The sequence below is a fragment of the Orcinus orca genome, chromosome 18 (genome assembly GCF_937001465.1).
Source record: "Orcinus orca chromosome 18, mOrcOrc1.1, whole genome shotgun sequence".
Classification (NCBI taxonomy): Eukaryota; Metazoa; Chordata; class Mammalia; order Artiodactyla; family Delphinidae; genus Orcinus; species Orcinus orca.
Genome location: NC_064576.1, coordinates 77,444,816 through 77,467,311, shown reverse-complemented (window position 1 = coordinate 77,467,311; position 22,496 = coordinate 77,444,816). Strand labels below are relative to the sequence as shown.

The 22,496-nt window shown below is 41.2% G+C and overlaps 1 protein-coding gene across 4 annotated transcripts in view; it reads right to left on the bottom strand.

The window, feature by feature from the left end:
- XPO4 (exportin 4) overlaps positions 1 to 22,496 on the bottom strand; it is a 103,510-nt gene that overhangs the window by 33,838 nt on the left and 47,176 nt on the right. For 3 of the 4 annotated variants that reach the window (XM_033409356.2, XM_049701248.1, XM_049701246.1), the window contains exons 7-9: positions 17,798 to 17,910; positions 13,393 to 13,550; positions 12,989 to 13,163 (exon numbers count right to left, since the gene is read on the bottom strand). In XM_033409356.2, coding sequence (XP_033265247.1) covers positions 12,989 to 13,163; positions 13,393 to 13,550; positions 17,798 to 17,910 — 446 coding nt within the window. The remainder of the gene's footprint in view (positions 1 to 12,988; positions 13,164 to 13,392; positions 13,551 to 17,797; positions 17,911 to 22,496) is intronic. The other variant, XM_049701247.1, reaches the window with a different exon arrangement.

Below are 22,496 nucleotides of genomic sequence, written 5' to 3'. Positions count from 1 at the left end.
AACCAAGAGATTACTGAAAAAAATCAAAGAGGAAATCAAAAAATACCAAGAAACAAATGACAATGAAAACACGACGACCCAAAACCTATGGGATGAAGTAAAAGCAGTTCTAAGAGAGAAGTTTATAGCAATACAATCCTACCTCAAGAAACAAGAATACAGAAAGAAGAACAAATAACCCCCAAAGTTAGGAGAAGGAAAGAAATCATAATGATCAGATCAGAAATAAATGAAAAAGAAATGAAGGAAACAACAGCAAAGATCAATAAAACTAAAAGCTGGTTCTTTGAGAAGATAAACAAAATTGATAAACCATTAGCCAGACTCATCAAGAAAAAAAGGGAGAAGCCTCAAATCAACAGAATTAGAAATGAAAAAGGTGAAGTAACAACTGACACTGAAGAAATACAAAGGAACATGAGAGATTACTACAAGCAACTATATGCCAATAAAATGGACAACCTGGAAGAAATGGACAAATTCTTAGAAAAGCACAACCTTCTGAGACTGAACCGGGAATAGAAAATATAAACAGAACAATCACAAGCACTGAAATTCAAACAAAAGCCCAGGACCAGATGGCTTCACAAGCAAATTCTATTAACACCTATCCTTCTCAAACTCTTCCAAAATATAGCAGAGGGAAGAACACTCCCAAACTCATTCTACGAGTCCACCATCACCCTGATACCAAAACCAGACAAAGATGTCACAAAGAAAGAAAACTGCAGGCCAATATCACTGATGAACACAGATGCATAAATCCTCAACAAAATACCAGCAAACAGAATCTAACAGCACATTAAAAGGATCATACACCATGATCAAGTGGGGTTTATCTCAGGAATGCAAGGATTCTTCAGTATACACAAATCAATCAATGTGATACAACACATTAACAAATTGAAGAATAAAAACAATATGATAATCTCAACAGATGCAGAAAAAGCTTTCGACAAAACTCAACACCCATTTTTGATAAAAACTCTCCAGAAAGAAGGCACAGAGGTAACCTACCTCAACATAATAAAGGCCATATATGACAAACCCACAGCCAACATCAGTCTCAATGGTAAAAAACTAAAACCACTTCCTCTAAGATCAGGAACAAGACAAGGTTGCCCACTCTCACCACTATTATTCAACATAGTTTTGGAAGCTTTAGCCACAGCATTCAGAGAAGAAAAAGAAATAAAAGGACCCCAAATCGTAAAAGAAGAAGTAAAACTGTCACTGTTTGCAGATGACATAATACTATACACAGAGAATCCTAAAGAAGCTACCAGAAAACTACTAGAGCTACTCAATGAATCTGGTAAAGTAGCAGGATACAAAATTAATGCACAAAAATCTCTTGTATTCCTATACACTGATGATGAAAAATCTGAAAGAGAAATTAAGGAAACACTCCCATTTACCACTGCAACAAAAAGAGTAAAATACTTAGGAATAAACCTACCTAAGGAGACAAAAGACCTGTATGCAGAAAAATATAAGACACTGATGAAAGAAATTAAAGACGATACAAGGAGATGGAGAGATTATACCATGTTCTTGGATTGGAAGAATCAACATTGTGAAAATGACTCTACTACCCAAAGCAATCTACAGATTCAATGCAATCCCTATCAAACTACCAATGGCATTTTTCACAGAACTAGAACAAAAAACTTCACAATTTGCATGGAAACACAAAAGACCCCAAACAGCCAAAGCAATCTTGAGAAAGAAAAACGGAGCTGGACAAATCAGGCTCCTAGGCTTCAGACTACACTACAAAGCTACAGTAATCAAGATGGTATGGTACTGGCACAAAAACAGAAATATAGATCAATGTAACAGGATAGAAAGCCCAGAGATAAACCCACGCACATATGGTCACCTTATCTTTGATAAAGGAGGCAAGGATATGCAATGGAGAAAAGACAGCCTCTTCAATAAGTGGTGCTGGGAAAACTGGACAGCTACATGTACAAGAATGAAATTAGAACACTCCCTAACACTGTACACAAAAATAAACTCAAAATGGATTGAAGACCTAAATGTAAGGCCAGGGCTTTCCTGGTGGTGCAGTGGTTAAGAATCCGCCTGCCAATGCTGGGGACACGGGTTCGAGCCCTGGTCTGGGAAGATCCCACAGGGAACGAAGCAACTAAGCCCGTGCACCACAACTACTGAGCCTGCGCTCTAGAGCCCGTATGGCACAACTACTGAAGCCTGCGTGCCACGACAACTGAAGCCCGCGCGCCTAGAGCCTCTGCTCCGCAACAAGAGACGCCACCACAACGAGAAGCCCATGCACCGCAACGAAGAGCAGCCCCTGCTCACCGCAACTAGAGAAAGCCCGCACACAGCAACAAAGACCCAACTCAGACAATAAATAAATATATATATATAGATAAATACATACATAAATACATAAGTAAATTTACTTTAAAAAAATAAATATAAGGCCAGAAACTATAAAACTCTTAGAGGAAAACATAGGCAGAACGCTCTATGACATAAATCACAGCAAGATCATTTTTGACCCACCTCCTAGAGAAACGGAAATAAAAACAAAAATAAACAAATGGGACCTAATGAAACTTAAAAGCTTTTGCACAGCAAAGGAAACCATGAACAAGATGAAGGGATAAAATATTCGTAAATGAAGCAACTGACAAAGGATTAATCTCCAAAACATACAAGCAGCTCATGCAAGCTCAATATCAAAAAAACAAACAACCCAATCCAAAAGTTAGCAGAAGACCTCGTTTCTCCAAAGAAGATATACATATTCCCAGCAAACACATGAAAGGATGCTCAACATCACTAATCATTAGAGAAATGCAAATCAAAACTACAATGAGGTATCACCTCACACCAGTCAGAATGGCCACCATCAAAAAATCTACAAACAATAAATGCTGGAGAGGGTGTGGAGAAAGGGAACCCTCTTGCACTGTTGGTGGGAATGTAAATTGATATAGCCACTATGGAGAACAGTATGGAGGTTCCGTAAAAAACTAAAAATAGAACTACCATACCACCCAGCAATCCCACTACTGGGCATATACCCTGAGAAAAGCACAATTCAAAAAGAGACATGTATTACAATATTCACTGCAGCAGTACTTACAACAGACACGATATGGAAGCAACCTAAGTGGCCATCGACAGATGAATGGATAAAGAAGATGTGGCACATATATACAATGGAATATTACTCAGTCATAAAAAGAAACGAAATTGAGTTATTTGTAGTGAGGTGGATGGACCCAGAGTCTGTCATACAGAGTGAGGTAAGTCAGAAAGAGAAAAACAAATACCGTATGTTAACACATATATATGGAATCCTAAAAAAAAATGGTTCTGAAGAACCTAGGGGCAGGAGAGGAATAAAGACACAGACACAGAGGTTGGACTTGAGAACACAGGGAGAGGGAAGGGTAAGCTGGGACGAAGTGAGAGAGAGGCATGGACATATATACACTACCAAATGTAAAATAGCTAGTGGGAAGCATCCACATAGCACACGGAGATCAGCTTGGTGCTCTGCGACCACCTAGAGGGGTGGGATAGGGAGGGTGGGAGGGAGACGCAAGAGGGAGGAGATATGGGGATGTATGTATATGTATAGTTGATTCACTTTGTTGTAAAGCAGAAGTTAACACACCACTGTAAAGCAATTATACTCCAATAAAGATGTTAAAAAAAATTTAAACAAAAGGCCAGGTAAGTGCCCATCTGGTCGCTGCAGCAGCTGGTGTGTGCCTGCAGCAGAACTCACTAATGCCAGCTAAGTACCGGAGCGGAGTGGGAGATGAGTAAGACCGTTTCTGCATACTTAAAGCATGTGCTTTGCAGAAATCATTTGTTAAGTCTTAACAGTTTATGTTGCCAAAATAAACAGACTGGGAACATATCTTAAGAGGAACAGCATCCTCTGACCCCACCGCTCAGAAGGAAGCAGTAGGCAATTCTAAGAACTCTCTCTGTTGTTCCCTAGCACATATACAATGCATGCTTATCATGGTGTAATCATTCAGATACAGAAAAGTACAAATAAAATGGGAAAGCCTTATAAGCCTTTTACTATTGGAAGAGCATTCCATAATTCCTCCCATAGAGCCCTGATATTAGACAAAACAGAAGATCACAGCGGACCATCAGAGCCCCTATCACTGGATGGTGATTTAAAATAAGAACTGCAAACTTGTACAGGGCCTCTGTTCCACTTGGAAACCAATACAAGTAACTCATCAGGCAAAGTGTGAGCAATCTGGCTGATGACAATTGGCAGCTAAATCTTTCAGGCTAATCACAGAGAACTGAAACGCAGCCGAGTGGTTTTTCCTAATACCTTGGCCCTGCTCCACAGCCCCTCTGGCCAAGACCCAGCCGCCAAGCCGGAGCACGTGCCCCAAGATGACGAGGGCCCAAGCCAGACACTCTGCTCGTGCCTGGGGTGTCTCGGGCCTGCTGCCAGGAGGGCTTTGGAGAGGGGCACAGAGCTTAGGAGGCGACTTGACTCCACTTTCCCCCATTTGGGAACGGAGGGTGGAGAAGGTAATCAAAACATGCTATCAGCACTGACATGTCAACGTCCATAATTAACCTGCAAGTGTACTGGAGGTGAACCTGCAGCTCTTCAGCCGCAGAAAGAAATCTGCTTTTGCGTCTGGTGAGTATTTGGACATATAGAAGCAGCAGTTCATTTTGTCTCTGGACATGCTGGCAAATGAAGCTTGGGAAAGACAACTTTCAGTATGTGGAACTGCTCCGCCTTTTAACAATGATGTGAACTTCAGATTAAAATCTAACATTACTGTACGATTCCAACTATACAACATTTTGGAAAAGGCCAAACTATGGAGACAATAAAAGGATCCGTGGTTGCCAGGGGCTGGGTGGGGGTGTGAAGAGCAGAGCTCAGGGGATTTTCAGGGCAGTGACACTAGCCTGCATGAGACTGTAACGGTGGCTACACATCCCTGCACATTTGTCCAAACCCACAGAGTGTACAACACAAAGAGTGAACTCTGATGTAGACCATGGGCTCAGGATGATGATGGCCTCGGTGCAGGTTCATCAGGTGTAACACATGCACTCTCTGGTAGGGATGCTGATGGCGGGGGGCTGGGTGTACTGGGGCAGGGATGGGAACTCTGTATTTTCACTCAATTTTGCTGTGAATCTAAAACTGCTCTAAAAAAATTAAGTGTATGCATGTGTCCCTAACGTTAGATACTGTAAAAGTATACATGATAAATCCTGTGCTACAGTAGTTCTAATATCTGTTATGCTGCAAAGAACTCCAATAGCTTTTTTTCTACAAAGACCAAATAACCAACGTGACAACTCCGAATCATTTCCATGAAATCGGAAAGCTCTTTCTTTGACCCTGAGTGCTATCTTCATATGTAAACATAAGTTACATGAGTCAGTTAAGAAAAGCATTCTGATCCATAGGGGCTTCCCTGGTGGCACAGTGGTTAAGAGTCCGCCTGCCAATGCAGGGGACACGGGTTCGAGCCCTGGTCCGGGAAGATCCCACATGCCGTGGAGCAACTAAGCCCGTGCACCACAACTACGGAGCCTGCGCTCTAGAGCCCACGAGCCACAACTATTGAAGCCCGTGCGCCTAGAGCCCATGCTCCACAAGAGAAGCCACCGCAATGAGAAGCCTGCGCACCACAACAAAGAGTAGCTCCCCCTCGCCGCAACTAGAGAAAGCCCGCGCGCAGCAACGAGGACCCAGCACAGCCAAAAAATAATAATAATAAATTAATTTACTTATTTATTAACAAAAAAGAAAAGCATTATGATTCATAGACATAAAAATTGCAATAAGGTGGGTGTGGGCCATTAGCTCTCACATGGAATGTTTCATTTCTGAGGAATAGCCCTGTTTAACTCTGTGTTCCCTATTTAGAGCCTGGGACTGCTCTACTGCTCTCATAAGGACTTGGGAACGAAAGCAAACTGAACAGTCAGAGGTCGCAGAGGGTGGGAAAGGAGCCAACAGCACTGGCCAGGGGTTCCCTGGCAGCGCTCATTTGCAAACATGATACAAAATCAACTGGCAGAAATAAGTCTGCACAACATAAACTGTGCTTATAACAACAGACGGGGAAACTCCAGGTAAATGAAGGGGGAAAAGGTCCTATCAATATACTGTTTCTTAATCTGCATGGCTGGCAGACAGTTGTTCATTTTATTTTTCTTTACAAATGTTTATATATATATATAAAGCTTTTACTTTACGTGAACAGAATATTTCACAGTAAGTTTAAAATTTACAGGCATAGCCATAACCCCCAAGTCCAATGACAGGTCAAATAATACATGTACTGCATGGTGTAAAACAATAAGAAAGGGCACATGAAAGATTAAAGACTGAATTATAATAGTTCATGCTGCTACTCATCTGCTATAAATATTCCTTCCTAGTGTAGCATCATAGAAAGCAACAATGGCAATACAAAGAAAAATCGCAGAAATGTCACAAACAGATCATGAGCTCTCCATTTTAAAAAGAATTTAGAAGTCTTTGAATGTCAAATGCAAAAGAAATTAATTCATTCTCTCATTTTTTTTCCATAGCCAGTCCTGACAGCACAGAATTAATTTGACTCCAGACTACCTATGCAGCTGACAGTATTCCTGGCTTCTGAAATCCCCCAAGAGAAATTGACTTAGTGGACAAGCAGTGCAGCTGCTAGAAGAATCCTATAAATAGATCACGTAAAAAAAATCGACTCCCCACAAACGCACCAGGAGTCCAAGGTGTAATTTTCAGAGAGTTTTTAAATGTTACACTCCTAGATTAACGTAACTTCTTCCTTTTGGAAACATATATGTATTTCCAAATTCTTAATGCTAAAGAACGTATATTCATCAAACACAGTCCCTGGCACATGTAGGTGATGGGTAAATATTCACGGAACTGAACTGACTCAGCAGTACTCCAAGGGGCCGGCACTGCTGGGACTCACCTGCCTTACCTGAGGTAGGAGGGCCATCTCTTCTTCCACCTCATTCTAGCGTCCATTTTCAAAACCCTGGCCCATTAGCTCTGGTTATGTTTCTAATGCTAGTCTTGTAAGCAATACAAAGGTTACTATATGAAACCACAGTTATGACAATAAATAAGCTTTAATCAAAATCCACTACATTCTATCTCAAGTGCAAGAATTCTGTAAAACAAACATTGGTTCTGTGCTAGGACTGGAAGCAGACTGAAAAATCAGGGCTGACTCATATCCAAGTTAGGAAACACTGCATGGCAAAATTACGACCCAACCAGAATTAAATGAAACATAGAAATTATTTTAAGGATTTCTTTTAATAAGAATCTGTATTTAAGTTGTAATAGTAACCAATTTTCTTTCAAATATCCTGAACAGAGGTAAAGCCACTGTTAGGATTAAAAAGAAGCATACTTTAAATGTGCAAGGCTACTCATGCATCTCATTTAATTCTTCTCTGATCAACAAGCAGAGGAAATGAGTGCACACAGCACAGCTGGACAGCTGGGTCGCCGTCTGGACTATCATCCATTCATTCCTCCCCGGCCAGCAGAATGCTGGGTAGGGAGGTTGGCACAGCTTCTCAAACCATCCCTTCCCCCGGGAGTTAAGGTGCAGGGTCGACCACACATTTGTGTTGTACTGACATCACCATTCCAGACAGTAAGTTATTCCCTCTTATCCCTGAAATACCCCCAAATTCCTGCTTCCCACCTCTCCATTTGTAACTTGGCTTCAATGCATTTCTTTCACCACACCTCCTCTCCACAGAGTAATTATCCATCGAGCTGGAGAAACTAGATTTTGAGTTAAGAATGCTGAACTTTAAATGCACTCACTCACCTAAGGAACTGCAAAATTATTTTACTGCATTACATTCTATAATGGACTTCCCAACAACTTTATCAAGATTTTTCTTCTTCTACCTTGGCCTGCTGGTCTTGAGGTTAGGGAACAAATGTACTAAAATTAAATATGAAGTTCTTCCTTTGCAAAGTTTACTACCATCACCTCCCACCTGCCTTACATATCCAACCCACAGCCCTCATGCGCACGTACACACACACACACACACACACACACACACACACACACACACACAAACACACAAACACACTTCAAAGTTTAAGGACCATGACGGTTGCTCTGTTCAGTTAACATGTTATGTGGCTTCTGGCTGATGAACCTACTGGGGGCTGAACTTAACCGACAAAAGAAACCAAGAAACAAATGAGAGTCTAGAGTTCAAGCCATATTCTCTTCAAATTTCACTGAATCAATTCAAATGCATATACTAGTATTATAGACATTTTATAAAATAGTTGACATAATAATATGAACAATTATTTTGTTAGGATTTTAATTTTTAAGGCAATAATTTCATCTTATAATCCATCTCACTTCTCCAGTCTAGCAATAGACAAAAATTTGATTTCTCGGGTGCAATGAACAAATTCTTGGCTTCAGGAAGCCTCAAGTAACACCAAGAAATTTTTTTTTTTTTTTTTTTTTTTTGCTGTACGTGGGCCTCTCCCGTTGCGGAGCACAGGCTCTGGACACGCAGGCTCAGCGGCCATGGCTCACGGGCCCAGCCGCTCCGTGGCATGTGGGATCTTCCCGGACCGGGGCACAAACCCGTGTCCCCTGCATCGGCAGGCGGACTCTCAACCACTGCGCCACCAGGGAAGCCCAACACCTAAAAATTTTAACAGCCAACAGAATAAAGTGGCTGAAGACTGGAGTTGCTCTTTTTGAGCAGAGACTTTCAGTTCACTGCAAGTTGAGGGCAGTCATAAATAACAGCCTCTCTTCATACACACGCTACAGCCACCAAACAAGAACATAGTTCAAGAATACATGTTAGTATCAAGAATTTTTCTTCCCATGAAGTTGCTTTTTTAAATTCTTGCTACAGCAACATAATCACCATCTAAGACACGAGTTCCTAAAACAAGAGACAATCTATATGTATTCCTAAATAAATATAGTTTTGAAAAAATACCACAGTAAAACAAAAGTGTATTGCTGGGTACCATGATGTTCATTGCAGCACTATTTACAGTAGGCAGGACATGGAAGCAACCTAAGTGGCCATCGACAGATGAATGGATAAAGAAGATGTGGCACATATATGCAATGGACTATTACTCAGCCATAAAAAGAAACGAAATTGAGTTATTTGTAGTGAGGTGGATGGACCTAGAGTCTGTCATACAGAGTGAAGTCATAAAGAGAAAAACAAATACCATATGCTAACACATATATATGGAATCTTAAAAAAAAATTGGTTCTGATGAACCTAGGAGCAGGACAGGAATAAAGACTCAGACGTAGAGAATGGACTTGAGGACACGGGGAGGGGAAAGGGTAAGCTGGGACGAAGTGAGAGAGTGGCATGGACATATACACACTACCAAATGTAAAACAGATAGCTAGTGGGAAGCAGCCACATAGCACAGGGAGGTCAGCTTGGTGCTCTGCGACCACCTAGAGGGGTGGGATAGGGAGGGTGGGAGGGAGACACAAGAGGGAGGAGATATGGGGATGTATGTATATGTATAGCTGATTCACTTTGTTATACAGCAGCAACTAACACACCACTGTAAAGCAATTATACGCCAACAAATATGTTAATAAATAAATAAATACATGTTAAAAATAAAATCTTCCTTCCTGAGCACAACTAAAAAAACAAGAAAAGTGTTTTGCTGAATCTGTTTTCCTACTGGGAAAAGAAACTCTTTCAATATTAAAGAAAAACAAAACATTTCACAAGATTAAAATTGTTTTTAAAAACCTAATATTAAAATTACTGATTTGGGGCTTTCCTGGTGGCACAGTGGTTAAGAATCTGCCTGCCAATGCAGGGGACGCGGGTTCGAGCCCTGGTCCGGGAAGATCCCACATGCCACGGAGCAACTAAGCCCATGTGCCACAACTACTGAGCCTGCGTGCTGCAACTACTGAAGCCCATGCTCCACCACAAGAGAAGTCACTGCAATGAGAAGCCCACGCACAGCAACGAAGACCCAACACAGCCAAAAATAAATAAATAAATAAATTTGTGTTTTAAAAAAGAGATACAGGGCTTCCCTGCTGGCACAGTGGTTGAGAGTCCACCTGCCGATGAGGGGGACACGGGTTCGTGCCCCGGTCTGGGGGGGGTCCCACGTGCCGCAGAGCGGCTGGGCCCGTGAGCCGTGGCCGCTGGGCCTGTGCGTCCGGAGCCTGTGCTCCGCGGCGGGAGAGGCCACGGCAGTGAGAGGCCCGCGTACTGCAAAAAAATAAAAAAGAGATATAATTTGAGAGCAAATCACAAAAGACAACATTTTTAAAAATGAACAAATAATATTACTGATTTGCATGAAACAACAAAACTCAAGATCTGGTCTTACTCATAGGACAGCACACATAATACGGCTGCTAGTAAAGCCCATTATAAAGGTTCATTTGTATCCTTATAATTCCACATTTTATTGTGCACACCGTAGGGGCACTTTCACATTAATCCACCCCACGAAACATCAGAAGAGACCAGCATCCTAACTACACGGCAAGGAAACGTGCTCACAGCAGGTGAAGCAACCTGCCCAAGGCCCTGCAGCTGAGGACTCCTTCTGGCTCACGCCGCAGCGTCTCCCTCAAAAGTTCGTGATCTTTCTCACCACGCATGACTCCCCAAAGCAGTTTTTTTTAATATGCCTCAACTTTTCGATTTTTACGTACAAGCTCATTTCTTTATACCTTTTGCCATCTTAGGTCAACAACTATGTATTGTGCACGAGGTGCCCTGCCCTGCGTCCCAGAAGCTCCACCGCAGCCGGGCTGGGTCTGTCCCTACACCTCGCCGCCCGCCGCCCACTCCCCAGGCCCCGCCCCCAGCTCACACAGCCAGAATGAAAACCCCACGCGGCTGAGATACATTTAGGATTCGCTTAGTCTTCTGATAACTCATCGTGCAGGGACCCCCGTTAGCCCTCGACTTCACCAACCCTCGCCAATCTGGCTGCTATGAGTCATGCAAAAGCATCAGACAAATCTATTCCCTCTGCCTGTTTCCATGGGTAACCAACTGTTTCTAACACCATTTTTTAAATGTCATAAACAGATTAAAAGAAATCGACCAATTAAAAGAAAGGAAAAGAAATAGCCGTTTTCCTGAATGAGGCCCATGAGGTACAGTGCATGCCTCCCTGTGAAGCACAATTAAACATCTACTCTCTGAAAGCGCATCCAGGCTCCCTGTGTCCCAACACTTCTAGGTCAAACCTTGGCAGAAAAATTGTTTTCCAAGTTGTTAGTCCCCTAGGCAAAATAAATTCTAAACCTCAAATGTGCAAGCCAAGAATGTTACAAATCTTCCAGCAATTCCTCTAGAAGCATCCTTAACCCACAAACAAACTATAATAAAAGGCAGCTGTGTTTCTAAACATGTGATCAACGTGCCATTTAACCAAGGGGGAGGGGGTGGGGGAAAGGGGGATGTTACGTGAAACCTGAGTGATTCAGAATTTGTGGTCATTTGAAAAGAGTTTGAGTACAGCTTAAATACTTAAAATTTCCCTCTGCTCCCATGCTTAGTACATGATTTTTCTCCCTAGAAATTCAGACCTCACATATGAGGCCCGTAAACTTCTATTCCTCCATGACCGACACTTTCCAACACATAAATAACTTCCTGGCCTGGTTCCTTTCCCGTCAAACCACTGGGGCGCCCACTGTTGTGAACACAGTCATTCCCGAGTTCTTCGTGCTCTGACACCTCTGAAGGGGCACAAATCACTCCCACACATGTTGCCAAACCCCCAACAAAACAACCGCTCGGACTTAACATGAAATTCTATCAGAGGTCTACAAATATTCTTTTTACCCTTACAATCTTTGAAAAGAATCTACATTTCATTAAAAAAAAATTAGTTTCAACAATTTAATAACTACTTGGTAGGGAAAAAATCAATTACTTCCCAAGATTAACGTAGTTATTCCCAGTAACTGTTACAAACACAGCTGTGTTGTCAAGGAGTTTAGTACGAGTTTTCCAAATTAAATATAAAATGTGGAAGATAAGCATTTAAAAATCTGTACCAAAAAGCATCTTTACTACAGGAATTGGTCTTAATTTTAATGCAAATTAAAATTTACCAAGATATATTATTAAAACCATAAAAAAACACCAAAAAAATTAATCAAAATAAGCAGGGTTACAATTATTTGAACTAAATTATATTTACATAATTTCCAGATAAGCCCAAGATTTCTAAATTCTCAAAAAACACTTAAAATTATACACAATCACAACCATACCATAAAGTTCCTAGCACCCCTTGAACTTAAAGAGTTTATTATTAAAATGGCTTTCAACATAGTTTTTAATAAAAACATTTCATTCCATTTCCTACTTTCAGGTACTAAATTATCTCAACTTAAAATCTGGAGACCAGGGACTTCCCTGGTGGCACAGTGGTTAAGGATCTGCCTACCAATGCAGGGGTCTCGGGTTCGAGCCCTGGTCCAAGAGGATCCCACATGCTGCAGAGCAAATAAGCCCGTGCGCCACAACTACTGAGCCTGCGCTCTAAGAGCCCTCAAGCCACAACTACTGAGCCCGCGCGCCTAGAGCCCGTGCTCCTCAACAAGAGAAGCCACCGCAATGAGAAGCCCGCACACCGCAACACAGTGTAGCCCCCACTCGCCGCAACTAGAGAAAGCCCGCATGCAGCAACTAAGACCCAACACAGCCAAAAATTTTTTAAAAATATAAAATAAAATAAAATCTTGAGACAAATAAAATTTAGTCTACTAAAGTGATTTTCCACAAATTTTTAAGAAGTCATGTTCCCAAGCACAGACTGCCAAATGATTTGCACATATAAACAAACACGCACTCCTTTAAAACAATTAGCGGCCATGAGACACGCCTCAGAGGCAGAGCAGGTCTCCCTGCGAGATAGCGCGGTTCGGTCGGAGCCACTCACCACCTCCTCCAGTGCAGCACTGCGCCCGAAAGAGCACGTGAGGTGTGTCAGGCAGCTCACAAAGGACGAGAAGAGCTCGCTTGGAATGGCGGTTAAGATGTTGCGAGGGAACACAGTTATCAGGTTGCTGATGATGCTGGAGATGCCCACAGCTTCAGAATCTTCTATCTCAATTCTACAACCCAAGGCATGAGCATCAGCGTTAAGTGGAGCAGAGGTAACTCGTTTCCAAACATGCACCCATTCATTTTCAAAGGCACGTCTCTGTGTACTCATTTCAACTGACACATGTAACTCTCCTCTAAAATATAAAAGCAGGGAATCGCTAGTTTCTTTTTTCCTCCACTGTTAATCATGAGGAAGAACTGAAGCTCCTTTTTGGTTCTAAGGGCCAGGATACCTACCCATTGATGGTATTCAGTAAGCCCTCAATGAAGTGTGCGAGATAATCCACTTGGGACCCTTCGTCGGGGAAGATGGGTCCGTGAAGAGAAGCTAACTGGGCGAGGCACTGCAGGGAGTCTTGTGCCATGTCGGAATCTTCTCTGATTTTTCGATGTACCTGTTAGAAAGAATCGCTAATCCATAAACATAAATTCTTTTGTAAGGGTCACGTGTCTATCGTGCCAAACGAGGTGAGAGAAAAATTCACTGTAGCTGAGCATTTCTAGACAACTAATTCCCGAGTTAAACTAAATTTGAAAATTGTCGCTCAGTCCATTTTATGTTATAGGCCATGATTTTAAACATACCAATTAATTGTCAGTGGAGAGCTACCTACATTTTGAAAACTGAACTGTCTCCGGCGTGTTATGACAAAGAAACAGATGCCGGTCAGTCAGACATACTGCTTTTTCTAAAAACAGCAGCAACGACAGTCATCTGTATTATGCTAACTATGCCCCGCTGCAGCTTCTTGCTAAAGTCAGCAAAGTTCGGGCAAGAGCATATAGATGCTGCTTCGCTGGAAGCAGACAGTTACACACTCGCAAAACCAGCATGCCCCCCAATCCCTAGAAATTCACTCATTCAAACAATATATTAACATGGTGTTTCATCAACTCTGATATTGCCCACAATTTATTTGAATCTCATTTTATCCTATATCATTGCTATTAATAAATTGTTTAAATGTTTAAATTTTACTTAAATTATATTTAAATTCACTTTAAACCTCACGTAGAATTTATTTCAATGCTGCAATACTGAGGTGAAACACCTGGCATACAGTGTTCTGATGAAGGAAACACTCCCAAAATACTGCTCCCTAATTTTACAGTGTCATTAATATCCTCAGACTTACATAATTAAAACAGACAAGGAAAATATTTTTAGCAGAGAAATCACAGGTAATTGTTTATCTTAATCCACCACATTTACTGTGGCCACTTTCCACTTTCCACAAGGATTTGAATTTTCCAGCCCCTCTTTCCCTACACAAATCTCTGTGCTTTCTGAGTGTCACACAATTTAAACATTTATTCTCTATCTGTGTCAGGTTATTTCACTCTGACTCTGCAATCATTTATAAATTACTTGAAGTTAGGATGCTTCCCAACTATTCACTGGTACAGTGCGGGGACACAGTGAATACTCATAAACCCTTAATTCACTGGTTGATTCCATTAATCTTTAATTCCTGAACTGCTTAAGGTTCTAAGAAATTTAAAATATTAAAAACTCGCTGTTAAGTTACAAAGTTAATTTATCTACTGACATGCTGAAAGGGGTTTAGAAAAGGGGTTGTCAAACCACAGCCCACAGGCCAGACCTGGCCTCCTGCCTGCTTTTGTGTGGCCTGTGAGGTAAGAATGGTTTTTACCCTTTTATGTGGTTGGGGAAAACAAAACCAAAGAATAATATTTCAAGACATGTGAAAATTATACAAAATTCACGTTGTAACAGCCATCAGTGAAGTTTTGCTGTAACTGCTTGTACTGGGAGGCCAGAGCTGAAGCTGCCTCAGAGAACTAATGACCTGCAAAGCCTAATATTCTACCCAGCCAATCCCTGGTCTAGAACACAAGGGTTTTTCAAAATACATTCTAAGTTTTATATATAGTAAATTTAAAGTACAATCACAAATCCATATATCCATTCTATTCAAGAACTTCTGAACACAGCTTATTCTGAAGTTCCTTATCTGAAAACTGTAACTACATTTCTGTCACCTTGTTTTTTTAACCTTATCAACATTTAAACATGACAGAGACAACGCAACCTGGGACCACAGAGGGCTGCTTCTCCACCCACACAGCCAAATGGTTGCTCAATCCTGGTCCAGACATGAGGAAGCAAAAGAAACAGCCAACATGGATTATGTAATTAAATTAAATAAAAATAAGAAACTGTCCTCAGAGCCTGACTTTACTGGGCATACTTATGTTTCCTAAAATATGAACCACATAAAACATGATAAATCAATGGCTGATTCTTACGTAACACGGTAGATTCTTGCTCTCTTCCACTACAAAGGAATTCTACCATATCTGAACCATGTTACACAAATTAAAACCTGAATTCACCACCTGAATAGGGAAAAGCAGAGGGATAAAGAAAAGCAAAGTCTAGCGGAAGACCCAGGGAGGTGACTGGAGAAGCAAGACAAGAAATACGGACAAGGAATAAAGAAAAGTACGTTAGTAAGACGCTGAGTCCTATGGGAACACACTGAATCCGAGACGACTTCGGGCATCCAAGTTAAAGCGCCCAGCGCGAGGATTACGAGGCTCTGGGACACAGGAGCAGCCTGTGCTGAATACAGACGAGGAGTCCTTGGTGCAGAAGTGTCGCTCCGTGAGCTACGAGTGGAAAAAGAAGCCCAAGGAACACGTACACAGTCAGCAAAGCTGAGAACTGAGATAGGAACACCAGTATTTATGCAACGAGCAGAGAAAGAAGAGACCATAAATGAGATCAGGAAGAATATGTCAAAAAGGAAAAACTAAGGAGAGTGGTTTCTCCAACACCTAATGGAAAGAAGAAAACTGGAGAAGCTTGTGAACTTGTAGGGGGCAGAAGGCCATCTAAGGTCTCCTGAACCCAGACGGGTCACAGCTGGGTCTCGAGGCCACGACACAGTACACATAAGTGCAGCGATTCAGATCTAGAGAAAAAGTGACATGCAGTGGAAAACTGCTTCAAATAGGCAATGAATTCACATAACTGAAAATAAACTTTAAAAAAAAAAGTGAATGAAAAGATTAGTCACTGACATTTTTCTAACAAATAACAAAATTAAAATTGTTCATAAGTGCATACATGAAAAAGTAATAGGCCACAAACACAAAACTGTTAAAATCACAAGGTGAAAGGGGTTAACTTTCAGATGCAGAAGTTATCTGCATGTGGAGGCTCCCAGCTGACAGGAGCAGCTGTCTACTGCGTCCAGACAGCTGTTCAGACAGGGGAGCTGTTTCCAGCACTGCCAGCAAGTTTTTCACCTTTTCAAAAACTGCTGGAACGGGATCCAATTTCAGTCAAATGAATAACACAGAGAACTGAACTTGGATACACATCAAAACAATTTCTGCCAGAGGCAGGCAACAGAATGTTAAAATGTAGTTACAATTATCTTTGATACTGATAACGTTTTTAGCCATCATTTCTCGGATTTAAAGAAGAAAATGCAAGGTAATACTCAGTCTGAACATTTCTATAGAAAAATATTTTTATGTACACCTAGGGGTGAAATTTGTAAGGCTCGTGAATAGTACCTTTAAAACACATGAAAAGGTAAACTATAATTAATGGTTGGGATTTAGCAAAATAGCTTTCTTTTTTCTTTTTAATTGGTCTTTATTTGGACTTTTGCCCTAGTCATTATACCTAACTAACTTGCATGCTTGCCCTACATCTGCAAACCTGTATCCAAAACACACACACACATACTACACACACACGTATTTTCCATATTTTCTCCAGCTTTTGACTATTACACTGGGGGGCCCTCTAGGGCAAACATGGGAGCACATTCCTAACTTCCTGGTATTTGAAAGTTACAGCTGAAATAAACTGTTATTCAGTAACTCTAACTTAACCCACGGCTGCTCATCAGTACACAACAAGTGTACTGCTCTAGAACAGCACTTCTCAAAGTGCGGCCCAGGGGTCCCCAAAGGTTCCTGACACCCTGTCAGGTTGTCTGTAAGGTCAAAACTACTCTCATAATACCACTGAGGCAGTGTTTGCCTTTTCCATTCCTACCGTCACACACCCACGTTCTACGTGACTGTAGAACACTGCAACTGAGCGAACGCAGCAGCAGATGAGAGGGCCTGGCTGTCTTCTGTGACACCAGACATTGGAGAGGTCTGCAAAAATGTCAACAATGCCACTCTTCTCACTAAACTTTCTGTCTGCTTGTTTTAAAAAACATAGCTATTTGTTCACTGAAATGTTATTTACGTTAATATGTAGTGGTTTGGTATTGCTATTTTTAAGTGAATTAATAAATTATTTTTTAAAGTTCTCAGTTTGAATTTTTAACATGGTAAACACTAATAGCTATAACCCACATAAACAAAAGCCCTTCGGGGTCCTCGATGATTTTTAAGAGCGTAAAGAGGCCCTGAGACCAAAAAGCTTGAGCTCTACGACGTTAAACCCTTCATAATTATATAACATTTTAATAAACCAGCAAAAACATTTCTATATAATCTTTGTTTAAGCAAATATACTGATCAGGAGAGAAGGCTTTGGAGGAGAAAAGCAATCTGTCTTGATTTACTTAAAAAAGATACAAAAGCACGCATTCTTCCCGTGGCACTTTTCTGTGGCTTCCCTGTGGCGAGGGAGAGCAGGACTTACGGTAAAGAAAAGCTCCATGACCCTGCTGTCCAGAAGGGCCTCCCGCCAGGACTCCGTGGGCTTCAGGAGCACATTTTGCGAGGACTCAAACATGGCTATATAATGTCTTCCCAGTTAGCTGGGGTCAAGGTCAACCACAATAACATTCCGACTTTGTCTAAAATGTAAGTATATCCTAAATATAACGGAGCCATCCAGAAAGAATGTAATGGAAACAGTTTAAGCCTCTTCACATATGCTACATAATTCACGCCTGAAGCTAAGGAATAAAAGGCATTAAGTGCTGAAAAAAAGAATGCTAGAGGAATGTAGATAACAGTTTCATCATAATTATATATCATGCTGCAGGGGTACATAAAGTCTGAGCACAGGTGATCTGAGTGGTGGCAACAGGAGGAGAAACACTAACGCAAAACAGATGCCAAAACACATGCAAGAAAAGAACCCATTTCTACATGTTGATCCCATCATGTCCCCCAATATCTTACAGCAGCTAAAACCACTTATACAAAATGTGAGTTTCATACAGTCTGCTTGGAAAAATAGCATTTTCCCAAAAGAAATACACTTACTGGGAAACAAAAAGAGAAAAGGAGGAGCAAATATACATCCTACCGAAGAAGAACTTCCAAACATCAGCTCATCAACTCCACACAAAGACAATTATCACTTTACATAAAACTCTATCCCAGGCTAAAAAGCAACGCTTATGATGTTCAGGTGTTCACTGTCAAGCTGCTTCAAACAGAACACCGTCTTTACCACACAGAGAGTAACCATAAAATACACCTGCAGGTGTTTGTGAACATAACTCATTCAGGGACACAGACACGGTAACTGAGGTTTCAGGAAAGGAGAAACCTGTCTGGGCACAGACAGCGTTACGCCCCTTCCACGCTCATCAAATGCCCAACTAGACCAGGGGTCCCCAACCCCCGAGCCGAGGTCCAGCATCAGCCCCGCGGCCTGTTAGGAAACGGGCCACACGGCAGAAGGTGAGCGGTGGGCGAGCACGTGAAGCTTCCTCTGCCGCTACCCCCCCAACCCCCCAACCCCGCCATCGCTCGCATCACCGCCTGAAACACGCCCCCCGCCCCGCCCGTGGAAAAACCGTCTTCCATGAAACCGGTCCCCGGTGCCAAAAAGTTGGGGACCCCTGAGCTAGACCATTCTCATCACCCAATGAGAAATTTCAACAAGTTATCCAAACTACGGTTTGCAAAAATTAGATATAAGTTCAAATTCTACATGTTCATTAAAGCCCAAATCATTAACAGAGAAAATTAAAGGCAACGCTATGGAAATTTTTTTAAAAGATTTTTGTTTAACCCTCTTTTAAAATAACTAATATTATTTTGTGTCTGAAGAGCAAGGAGGGGCACCAAGAGTTCTTTCAGAAAAGAAGCCATTGCTTGTTTCTGAACAATCACTCCAGAAAAGTTCTGTGACTGCACTTAATTGCTGAATAAAAGTGAAACTCAAACCAGGTTCGTTTAAATCTCACTTTTCTCTTTCTGTCTGCCCCCTTGTGGAGGGCAGGGAGAACTGGGGCCAAAAGGAAGGAGCTGCCGGACTCTGAAACAGCAGCAGCGCGGGGCCTCCTGACCCAGAGCCACTGGTGTGTCCGTAGCTTCTAGAACGACTTCATCTTCTCGCGAGGCACCTAGCTGGTGTGAGATTGTTAGTACTGGGCTCTCACCCAGAAGAGAACACAACAGCTAAACACTAGGTCTTTCCATGTGTTATCTAAAAACGGGGGCTTGATTATCCTTTAGAGAAGCAAACTGAAATGGTGGTGGGTGAAATCTGATGTCTGGGATGTGCTTCACAATAATCTGGGGCTGGAAGAGCAGAGAGGAAATAAAACTTACAGCTGGTGAAGCTGTATTCTATTTTTGTGCACCTTTGGAATTTTCCACAGTAAAAGTTGGGACATAAAACAAGGAGGCTCAGGCTTCCCTGGTGGCGCAGTGGTTGAGAATCCGCCTGCCAATGCAGGGGACACGGGTTCGTCCCCCGGTTCGGGAGGATCCCACATGCCGCGGAGCGGCTGGGCCCGTGAGCCATGGCTGCTGAGCCTGCGCGTCTGGAGCCTGTGCTCCACAATGGGAGAGGCCACAACAGTGAGAGGCCCGTGTACCGCAAAAAAAAAAAAAACCACCAAAAAACAAGGAGGCTCAAGCACATGAAATAAAGCACCTGAGAGTAAGACGAAGTTTTTGTACTTCATAAAAAATATTCCACTTCTTTTCCAGGTTAATTCCCTTAATTTTCAATGTCCTATTTTTTCAATTAAAAGGCAATTTTTTGGTATATAAATTGTTCAGTAATGAAAAGTATTTATTAAATACTTATATTGAGTTCTACATTGAACAAAGATGCACAAATTATGACAATCTAGTTACATTTTTTAAGGAGTTGCAATCTGACATTAAAATGGTAAGAAACTTTGTGTCAGACACCCAAATCTAACAAACAAAATATGTGTATCATCACTAAACACTTTCCATGAGGAAAATAACAGAATGTCTTAATACTTTATCTGCTCACTAACGGTGTCATGATTTTACTTTTACCTTAGGTGGGATGTGAGACAGAGTCACTGAACCGTAATGAAACGGTCAGGCCACCTGTCCTGGGTCTCATTCGCACAGCCACCTGGGCAGAGCAAATGCACACAGCCCTCAGGTGAGGAGCAGCGGAGGCCCCTCAGAGGCCCAACACAGAGGAGGGGCGCTGGGGGCGGACGCAAAGAGTGGTGTTTATGGACTTTGCTAGTCTTGGAAATGTGGAAAAGCTCGTTTCAAGTGAGTGAAGAGCCCTGCAACTGACCAAGACTGCCAGTTACAAAACAACAGGGGGTTGTCCAGGTCCTTTAGCAAGTGAGAGTTGATTAACGTCAAAGATTAATAAATATTACAAAAGGAAATGAGACCTAGACCAAGATCTCTTTGCTATCGTTCATTCAATTACAAAATGTGGACACTCCATAAATACTTATAGATATCAGTTACTTACATTAAGAGGAAACAGAAGGATGTAAGTTGGAGAGAAGCCTTTTTTCCAGCTATGAGATGGAATTAAATGCAATTGCTCACCTAAACATCAGGTGCAAAATAATGCTCAAATCTTCTATTTATTTTTTTTAATCCTGATGTTAGCTTCTCTTGGTCTTGGCCTGTTTCAAACACACTATTCCCAGTGCCCAGTCTGTATGGCCAAATGTTCTTAAAAAGCTGACGACCAGCATGGTTTTAGAATTGTCATTCCTTGCATGTTGCCTACAGCACAAGGAGATCTGAGACTTTAATATCTGACACAATCATGAAATACTTTTCTCCAATAATTATTTTAAAGTTCCATGTGAGTTTTATTTTTAACTCCAAACCTGGAAAGGATCTTTACCTCTGGCACGACATTTGCCTCCTATTAAGAAAGCTCACTGGTAGCGCTCCTGGCACAGAGGCCACACTAACTGTTCTTTGAAGAGTTACCCTACAGCACTGCAGACTAACCCACCTTCCCTTTTACCAGCCAGCCTAGCACTGCCACCCGGTACCAGTTGTTCATAATAAGAATGAACACATGCTCCAGTGTGTACAGTGAGACACAACCGTATGACTTAGTTATAAATAATCTCTCTCTCTCTACGAAAAGAACATGTAATTATCTTCAAAAGCATTTTAATACAAACTTAACATAAAAACAGCAAAAAGAACAGTACAGTAATGAATGGAACAAATTTTTAAGAACAGTGCTATTCGAACAAGAAATACACGTTGTAGTCAGCCCACTGGACTGTGAATCTGCTGAAGGCGCTGCCTGTAAAGAGGAGGGAATAAGGGCCCTTCTGTGTTGCCTGAAATACTGTTATTAAGAAGGCGCATGCACTACTTTTCAATTAAAAAGCTAGTTAGAAGCTTATCACAGTGTGAACAGACTTTCACATGCAGATCTGGACCGTTTCTGCACATTCAATTCAACTTTTAATTTGGTATTACCAACTATTTCTGTATCTGTGTATAAGTGACCCCAAAATACCACTTCTCCCCAGATAATTCTTAATGTAGAATACTTTAAAAACAACAAGGAGAAGACCATCACTAAAATTCTATCACTTCTTCTCTTAAGACAATATTTTTTTAATGATTTAAAATTTAAATCAAGCAGTATTTCCTCCTTCTTTCCTAGTTTTGCATCTTCCTTTATTCCTTCTCAAAAATCTTTACTTTTTTCAAGTTCTTGTTTAATAACCTATAATTCTCTCCAAGCCTAGACTATCATATACAAATGTTAATCATGTTTCTCTCTTCCTGATATCCAAAAATAACTTTTCCCAAAAAATTGTTATACAAAGCAATAGTCTCTAACAGTTTTAATAAAGCAGCAGGTTCCTATTTAAAAGTTGCAGAAGTTTCAGTTCACAGAACTACTTTAACAGCCATGTCATAATATCAACATTATATTGCTTTATTTTTATCCAAATATATTACCAATAAAAGAGAAGTCTGACAGTGAAGTGATTATTTACTAATTGATCATTTATTATATGCTTGTTAGATTTTAGGAGACATATGAGTCACACCAGATTGATACCATTAAATAGCAATTATTTACCAAAATTCAAATCAGATTTTAAACCAAGAATTTTCTGGGGCTATGGCTTTACATATTTTTCTAAAATAAATACTAAACTCAG